This window comes from Trachurus japonicus, chromosome 1 (assembly GCF_045865225.1).
Source record: "Trachurus japonicus isolate A0001 chromosome 1, Traja_1.0".
NCBI lineage: Eukaryota > Metazoa > Chordata > Actinopteri > Carangiformes > Carangidae > Trachurus > Trachurus japonicus.
In genome coordinates, this window is record NC_140907.1 from 10,095,517 (window position 1) to 10,105,136 (window position 9,620).

Below are 9,620 nucleotides of genomic sequence, written 5' to 3' on the forward strand. Positions count from 1 at the left end.
TCAACTAAAATTATTCTGACGCATTTACCCGCTCATATTATAGTTATTATTTAATTTATTACCAAATAAACGACCTTTGTGAATTTGAATATTGTTAAATAATTCAATATAAATCACACTCAACAAGCCAGCCTTGAAATGGCCACAGCTCCTATATGTACTTATTTAGGTCAAGCCCAGCTGCAGCTCTATGACCTCACAGCTTTTGCTGGTCTTGTTACAGCAGGGCTGCCTGGTTGCAGAGGCAGCTCAGCAGGCTATAGGGTCTCTGCTCTGCTGGGATGGCCACCAGTATGCCCTGTTTGTTTGTGAGGGGGACTGAATGAGTAGGGCACTCTAAAGATAGCCCACTCCTCTCTCCTGTGCAGTACCCAATGCCTGGTTGAGATAGCCAAACATGGACAGAGCAAGATGGAACAGGATCTCATGTTTCCCACCAGTGATTGACAACAGCAACAGGTGGCCTGTGTTCCCCCTCAGAGTCGTGCGTACCACTTCTTTTACAACAGGCTGAATTCCACTTTTGAATCTAGATAGCGTTTGTCTTTTCGCACCTTGTCTCGCCATGTGTGAGGGGCCAACAGGGACTACATGTAGGGCTCGAACGGCGTGCTAGCTGATATGGGAGAGCAGCTGTAGGTGTCGCTGATTTTACTTCACCTAAGAAAACATTTCCCCTGGAAGTCTTAATCATTTTAAACCAATTGTGTATCCCAAAATCAACCGGGGGGGGGTCTCTAGGGGGTTGTTTACAGCATGTTAGGTATGTGAAACAACTGACAAATAATTATTAGTCACTAGTCATTAAAACAGTTTGAAAATGTATTAGGTGTCCTATATGGAAAATTGTTTAGATGAGCATCTTAACACATAAATTGTGCTCTTTTAACACAGGTGTAATGAGGGCTTAACTCAGCTCCTAGTAGTAAGATTATTTTCTGAATTGTTGTGTGTGTGTGTGTGTGTGTGTGTGTTTCAGTGGAGGCTTCTGTCCATGGCACTAGTGTCCACTGCTCTGATAAGACCATCGAGGCAGCAGAGGCTTTACTACGCATGGACTCACCATCCAGCATCAGAGAGGACCGGAGTCCAGGTAATACACACAAGCTAATAAAACAGCAAGCATTTATACAATTTTCAGAACGTTTTACACTCGTAAATAAAACAATCCAGTTTTATTTATCTTCATGGTCAATTTTGATTAAAGCAGAAGTAAGCGATATTTTTGTGTTAATATAAGTCTTAAATAGTTATATCTTCCGACAGCAATCACTTACATAGAGTGTTTGGACCGAAACACGGGTCTCTCAGTCACTCTGCTCTGCTCTGAGCCGAGGAGAAAACTTTTCTCGTATCCTACAAGTTTTATCCAATGAGGAGAGAGAACGGCATGAAGGGCTGTGTGTGTAGCCAATGCGCGTGAATGTGGTGACGTAGGGACGAGGACCAATAGATCCATGACGAGGCCGGGGGCTGCTAACTCCATCGGCTGACAAGACGTTATGGTGCGTTCAAGGCAACCCGTAACTCGTGTTTTTCCGACCTGTGAAGTCGTACCAGTTCGATCTGGTACGAGTTCACGGGTCGGAAGTTACGAGTGGCCGTTATAGTGACTTTCACAGGTAAAACAGGTCGGAAAAACACGAGTGGGTTGCTTGGAACGCTACAAAGTCGTAAGTCGTGACCTGAAGCTGTAATTTACGGTTTCAAAAGCCTGCCTGGAACGCAGCATTAGCCAAAACGACTGGATCGCTTACTTCTGCTTTAAATATTTAGATATTTTTTGCCATGGTTTGAGAAATGTATTGTATTTTCCCTTAAATTAACTCCAATATATAGAGTTGAGGAGGTTTTCCAGCCTCCAAAAATATGAGTCAGTTTTCTTAAACTGAACTTAACATTGATTAAAGGGACAACGAGGAGTTTTGGAAAAGCAAAGCGTTTTCACACTACATTTATGAGCCTCTGCACACCGTGAAATTCTTTGACCGGCGCAAGACAGACTCATGTTTTCATTCATCAAGAATTAAAGTCAGAGGTTGGAAGACGATCACATACCGTCGTAGTTCCGACCATAAACGGCGATTCGGCGGCGTTATTCTCATGACTCGCCACAAAACCGAAAGTAAAGAAACGCTGGTCGGCTCGACCAGCATTTCCGCCACCACTAATAATAACAAAATAACGATAGAGACAAAACGATATATTTATCGAAAATGGGCCCATTAACAAGTGTGGGTAGCGGAGCTTCATCCACATTAACGTGAGACTTTTTTATAACCAAATAGAAACTCCTCGTTGTCCCTTTAATTATCCTAAACAATAATAATTAGTTCATCAGTTTGATTTTTATTGATATAGTACAACTGGTGTTGAGGATCAACTTTTTCTTTCCAACAGAGAGCTTTAATCCTGAACTACTAACAAAACGTAATGGTGAACACTCTCACCAACTTATCTGTTACCAAAACATTATAATGCTGACAAGATTGTTATTATTCTCTTTTCAACCCTGCAGAAGCTTTTATTCCAGCCTGTGTAGCAACACCTGACTTCCTCCACGCTGCCATGCGTCCCGACATGATCACAGGAACAGAGGTGGAGATATCGACGGAGGACTGCTGCGAGGAGGAAGACGAGGAAATGATCACCCTGCTTGAAGATCCAGAACCAGAACGTGACCACGAGCCTGTCAGGAAAAGGAAAGGTAGACAAACATACTCACAAATGATGTATTAAGAGAGTCTGCATCACTTCAAAACTGTGAAAAAGCCTGTGAAACTTTAAGTTGGTGCAGCCGTTGAGCCGCTCTCAGCACCATGTTGTGAGCAGAAAGGGGATAAAGCTGTGGAAAAAGGAAAAACTGCGTTATTTTAAGTGAATTTGAATGTTTTTAAAACCAAGTTGTATAGAAAACATCTGTTTCTTTTTAATCTTTTATGATTAACCGTGCCTCACAAAGCAGGCTAGAGACCTCAAACCACAACCACAAGTTAGACTGTTTATTACACTAAACGACTTTATCTAAGAGCACCACCTAGTGGTCAGTTTTTTACTGTCTTCGATCAACGACAGCAGTGTCGCCTGCACTAAAACAAATAAGTTATCTGAATCATGTTTGTGTTTGCAGCTGGGCGGAAGCCAAAGACACATCAGTCGGCTCTGTCCAACGGTTCACCAGACCTCGGCATCAAGAAGAAAGCAAGAGAAGGAAAAGGTATCTCACTGTCCTCATGTAACTGTTAATCACATCCAGCTCTCGTCTTTATTGTGTTTTGAACCATGCGTTACATTTGTTTGATTTCCAGCCGGGAGCACCACTTACCTGTGGGAGTTCCTGCTGGACCTCCTCCAGGACAAGAACACCTGTCCCAGGTACATCAAGTGGACGCAGAGGGAGAAGGGCATCTTCAAACTGGTGGACTCGAAGGCCGTGTCCAAGCTGTGGGGCAAACACAAGAACAAGCCGGACATGAACTACGAGACCATGGGACGGGCGCTCAGGTGAGGAGACAGTGTGTCAGTACTGGTGACTGAGTGAGTGATCAAGTTGGTGATCATGCACAATCAGGCAGTGCTGCCAACTTCTCGTTAGATTGACTTTGTTTCCAGATTCCTTCAGCCATTTTGTTTCTCAAAAAAGTACTTGGACAAACTCGGCTATATACTGGACAAACTTTGTCTCTTTGCCATAGCAGCCAGCAGCCCAGACAGAGGCCCTGCTCTGTGTTAGAGAGTGTGTTGCATTTAACTTTCTCCCAGTCTCTTCACTGAGATTTTCCTTGCAAACAGAAATGCAAACAGCTTTAATGGGGATTACGCTGTAGGAAGAAGCTGTGTGTGTGAACACAGAGAGGACGAAGGGAGCAAACAAAGGGTTGAAACCAGCTCATATTGGGCAGATTGGAAACACACACCAGTTGTTTACGTCGGTCACCTTCTAACTCCCATGATCCTTTCCCCTCAGATATTACTACCAGCGTGGCATCCTCGCCAAAGTAGAGGGCCAGCGGCTGGTTTACCAGTTCAAAGAGATGCCCAAAAACATCGTCATCATCGACGACGACAAGGCGGACATGGCCACCGCTGACGATCTGATGGGCTCGGACACGGCGGTGTCCTACGAGCGCGTGGCTCCGCCGGCGGACATGCTGCTCCAGGCCACCGAGCTGTCGTCCCCCAAGAAGCCCAACATCCTGCGGGGCGGGAGCAGAGCCAGCGTGGTCCAAGCTCCCATCGCCACCGGGAGCAAGGCGGCGGCGGGAGGCGGCGCGGCGGTTGCGGCGGGAGTCCCGCGGATAGTGACGGTTTCAGCAGCGCCGGACGAGAGTCGGAACCCGCATTCTCACACCACCATCATTCCCAGCGCCACCGGGCCGAGGTTAGAAACCACCGTCACAGCTCGTCTCGTACGAGGAGAGCTGATGCAAATGCTGGTGTTTCTCCCCCGCTCAGTGTGCTGACCTCTGACTCTGTGACGTCTCACCTCTTCTCCTGTGCAGGACGGTGCGGGTGGCTATGCAGGTGCCTGTAGTCATGACAACATCATTGGGTCAGAAGATTTCTACAGTTGCAGTGCAGCCGGCGGCAGGAACGACGGGGGCCGCCGGCCACACCACCCTCCTCACCAACGCTCCTGCTATCGGTGCTGCCAACTCCAACTCCCAACAGAAGGTTTGTACATGAGGGCAGTTCGTTCGCTTCTATGTTTTTTTACACATTCGTCAACGGCATCTACATTTTAGCCAGCTACAGGTCCACGTTTCATTTGATTAATTCTATCTTAATCTCTCTGACCTCATCATTCCTGCTAGTTTTGCATCTCACTTTTTAATATTTTTTGGAAGGTATGAACGCAAATTGTACTAAATTGCATTCAAAAACACAAACTCTGTACAAGTGTATTGGTCATTTTAAAGGGATAGTTCAACATTTTGGCAAATTGGCCTATTGTCATAATCCCTATAGTCGAAGGGGTAGGTACATTATTTTTAATTATCGGTACATGTTGTTTGAGATCTGCAGGGCAGAACCGTAAACTGCTGAGCAAACACAATGGAGGTGAATGGTACAGGTCCCCTGTTCCTCATCAAACTCATCGAATACACACGTCTCTGCCCGGCAGATCTCAAAACAACATGCACTGATAATTAAAGATAATGTACCTACCCCTATGACTATAGGGATTATGGTAATAGGCCAATTTGCCAATTGTTGAACTATCCCTTTAAGAGTTGGTCTTGCATCATCTTCGATTTCAGGTCTTTCTTTGTTAACCTTTATGAACTTGTTTCTCAGGTTGTGATTCAAACCATCCCCACGATGGTCCCTGCCACCGCTGAGAACGGCGACAAGATCACCGTCCAGCTGGCCAAGATCATCACGATTCCAGCCCACCAGTTGGCTCAGTGTCAGCTCCAGACCTCCACAGGCACAAACAAGTCCAGCGTCGGAGCATCGGGCATCAGCCTCCTCGGGAGCCCCCTGACCGTCCGGGCGCTGGCTCCTGTCAGCGTCGCCCCGGGAACGCAAGTGATGAGACTGACCGTCCCGACGCAGGCCCAGCAACAAACCCTGGTGGTGTCGCAGCCGGGAGCCATGGGCAGCGCGGCGGGAGCGGTAACCGTATCGACGGCCCAGTCCCGCATCATGAGCGGCGTCATCAATGGCTCCGAGCTGGTGATAGGCTCGCCGGCAACGGTGGAGAAGCTGAAGGCTGTGGGGGTCCAGGTCCAGGCCGTTCAGATGCCGGTGGCGGTCCAGCAGAGCCAGGTCAACCCCAAAACTCTCCACAACATCAAAACAGAGGTCAGGGACACTGAGGTGGTGGTCGTCAAACTGGACAGGCCCGATGTGACGATAAAGACAGAGGAGCCCGAGTGCTGAGCTGCACACGTTTCCCCACGTACCCATCTCCTCCCCCTCTGAAGAGGAGGGGCAGTTTGTACATGTGTGCAGTCGTTTTTACTCTTGCGATAACCAGCAGCAGTCTGTGAGACTTTAAAGACTCCTGAAGGCCTGTTTTTAAGTCCTCAACCCGTCTTCACATCTTCCCCTGTTGCTGCCTCGGATTTAAAATGAACTAAGCCCGTCTCCTTCACAACCACCAAGGAAAACCTCTGAGTGTTGTCTGGAGCACAAACTGCACTCTGCAACATATAGGAATACACACAGACTTCAAAGGGAGCTGTCGGGAAAGGTAAAGGGACCAACCTTGATCACTACACTTTATGCCTTCTGAATGCATCGGACTCAAATTGGGGGAAAAAAAAACCTTGAAAATATAAATGTATATTTTAAAAAAAAAAGAAGAAAAAAAACAACCAAACACTACAAAACAAGGCAAATAATTACAACCAACCAAAATGTGAACTGTCAAGAAAAAAAAAAGAAGGGTGGGGTGGGGGGAATAAAACTTTTTGTACATGGCATTTGTTTCCAATTTTGCCTCTGGATGTTAAAACCAGCAACTTATTTTTTTTACTTATATCACTGTGCAGATCAAGTGTGGGTGGTGCTACATGTGAGAGAGAGAGAGAGGAGCTGAGAGAAGCTCTGACAAGGATCGATATCAGACAGACAATGGTTGTGTATGTACATATTTATATATATATATATATCTACTATACAGTTTACGGAGCTAAAGTTAACAGAACAGCCTTAGATTTTAATTTTCTTTTTCATATATTGTCTGAACAGTAAGCTGACATTTGTTTTTTTGTTTTTTGTTGTGTTTTGATACCTTGTACCAAGCACAGTATTACTGAAACTAGAGCATCTAATATTTGTTTTACCATTAGTTCCTCTGTCTGTCAGGCTGTTAATGCTCATTTAGAGAAAACACATGTTGTAGGTCAGTGACTGGATTGCTTGCAGTGTGTCTTCCAGTTTCTAGCAAAAATCTTCTAGGTTTGACTTTTTACATTTGTTTGACAAAAGGATCTTGGCTGTGCTTCAATTCTTGCATTTTATTTTTCATTTAGTTTTTTTGTTTGCTCTCCTCTTCACGACCCTACAGTCTTTGGCTGCATGGAAATGCAAAGAATGTGATTCAGGGACAGTGCATGCTGCCATGTCTCGAAAAGGAAAAGAATCCAGAGATCACATATGTAATTAAGCCCTAACTTTCTTTCTTTTTTTCCCTTTTTTTTTTAAATGGAGGCATCAAAAATCACACGTTTATGCAAAATGTCTGTGAAAAAACATTGAACCACTGTGGATCCAAGGTCACTTTACTTCACCCTTCAAACTGTTTGCCAGAATAGAGTCTGTACCATTTTGGCCCTACATTTCTTCATCATCATCATCATCATCATCATCATCATCATCATCATCATTATTATTATTTTTAACCTAAAAAGAGGGACAATAGAGAGAAAGATGTTTGTGTTCAGACTTGAACTGTTTGTATATTCAACATTTGAAGTATATTCTATTTTGTTGTACTCTTGTTTCAAAGTGTATTCAAGTAGATTTTACTGAAATATAAAAAGACGTTTGAAACCCGACAGCTGTTTTCTTTGGTTTTTTCAATTTCACACTGAAGCTGATTCAGATTTCATTTCATTTGACCTTTATAACCAGTACAAACCAGTGTGTTATCAGGAATCATTCAAGATAAAAAAAAAAAACCATTATGATGGCCTACATTTATTTTCTCAAATCTGAGTGGCAGTGAGCTCTTTTTAAAAAAAACAAAAAAAACCATTGATAACATTTAGTTGATCAGTGTATCTGCAGAACACTGGGTGCAGACAGTTGCTTGACTTTCTCAGATTTTATTGTTGCCCTGATACATTGACAAAGATAAGTCACTTCCCCGTGTCTGGACACTTGACTGATAGGATTCAGCACTGCAGCAAATGTTTGTGGTTATGTTGACTTACACCATGGCCTGAATGAAGCTGGTGCACAGATCAATAAGAAGAATTAAGGAACTACGTCATAGCCTCTCCTTCCTGAGTGACAACACTGAAAAAGAGCCAGAGGTGTTTTTGCACAACATTTCAAATGACATAATTTCATAATTTTTTATTAGACATTTCTGTTGAGTCATATTAACATATACATTCACGAGTCATCACAGCCAAAAGTGACTGACCGTTGACCATTAAGTCAAGAGTCCAACTGAGTGTGTGGACCAGACAGAAGTCTTTAAATAAGATGATCAATCATCTACCTACAATACAGATTTGAATAAAACCACAAACCAATGCTCACCAGTCAGGTTAGGAAATCCAGATGCAATATTTATGGGAGGATCTTTCTAAAATGTGGTAATCCAGCGTGTGTGTCCTCTGTAACATACTGTGAGTTCAGAGCACATGAAGTTCTCTTCACTCCCTCTGTGTTGAGACATCAACAGCGGTACAGTATGTGGTACTGTGGTGTGTGTTGATACTTCAGCACGTATGGACCAGAGAACCTGGCTGTAGAGCCGTCCTCTCCAATTCCTGATGTCTTCTGTCCAGGGCCGTTGCTAGGAATTCTGGGCCCCCTGAAAGAATACTAAAGTGGGCCCCTGACTTTTCCACTTTTTTTCTTAGACTACGTTTATCATTTTTTAAATTTAGCCTACTTTGTTTTGATACTAATGCAGCATTACTATGACTATTAGTCAGGGTCTAAGCAGAATAATTCAGTCATGTGTCCAACCTGTCTCTAATGGGCGTTGACAGTTTGAACTTTCTTACCGTGACAGGTGATGTGGTAATCTCTGTCAGTAACTTGCAGCAGCTGGTTGTGTTGCAGGTTGCACCGTTTCGCTGATAGCTGTGTTTAGACAGCGGTGTCGACACTCACAGCTGTTTACAGGCTTTACATTCACATAGTGTTACAATTGAACTGATTAACCTGTTGTTTTTTTGTGTTGTTTTTTTTAGTAAAAACACCCTTCACTACAAAGTCCATTACTTTCTTTTCTTTCTTTTTTGGGGGGAGGGGGGAAGGCATGCTGCTGTGGAAATCAAAAGGTTTAAGTCTATGAGCAGCACCAAAACCAAAACCCATTCACCTTCATTGCCTTAAATTGAGCAAAGAAATCTCTGGCTAAGTGATAGCCAGAACAGTTCAGACCAAAAATATAAGTGTGAATGTCTTCAACTCCTAAACTAAACCAACTAGAAAAACTAATAATAAGAGTAGCATTAATTTAAAAATTACAAGAAATTGGTTAAAAGATGAGAATTTAAGTAATTCCAAGTGGAAGGATCTTGTAAACGAGGTATACGTAATGGAAAAAATAACAATGAGAATTAGAAAACAAGTTTATATTTTATATATATAAATTATAATATCTCTAATGATTTGTAAAATATGTTTCTTATATATATTTGTTTTTTATACTTGTAATGAACTCATTGTCTTTGTTTCTGAATATAGGCATATGCAATTCTAAGAACTCAGTCTATATGTGTTTGTTGTTGGTGCATATATTGATGAAAATGTATCCTCTGAAACCTCATGAAATTATTTGAATTAGTAGTTCTTTTCTTTCTTTCAGTTTTTCAGTTTTTTTTTTACTTTATCACATTCTCTGTTTATTAATAATAATAAGTAGAAGTAGAAGTAACTCCAAAACCAAGAGCAGAAATAGTGCATCAGTGATCAACAGCACACAA

General features: G+C 43.0%; 1 protein-coding gene across 3 annotated transcripts in view; it reads left to right on the forward strand.

Moving 5' to 3' along the window:
- elf2b (E74-like factor 2b (ets domain transcription factor)) overlaps positions 1-7,508 on the forward strand; it is a 38,059-nt gene extending 30,551 nt beyond the window's left edge. For all 3 annotated transcript variants that reach the window (XM_085766640.1, XM_085766724.1, XM_085766815.1), the window contains 7 exons: positions 980-1,093; positions 2,519-2,707; positions 3,131-3,217; positions 3,309-3,504; positions 3,968-4,381; positions 4,503-4,674; positions 5,299-7,508. In XM_085766640.1, the coding sequence (XP_085622766.1) occupies positions 980-1,093; positions 2,519-2,707; positions 3,131-3,217; positions 3,309-3,504; positions 3,968-4,381; positions 4,503-4,674; positions 5,299-5,886 (1,760 nt within the window). In that variant the 3' untranslated portion in view covers positions 5,887-7,508. The remainder of the gene's footprint in view (positions 1-979; positions 1,094-2,518; positions 2,708-3,130; positions 3,218-3,308; positions 3,505-3,967; positions 4,382-4,502; positions 4,675-5,298) is intronic.
- The last annotated feature ends 2,112 nt before the right edge of the window (positions 7,509-9,620 follow it).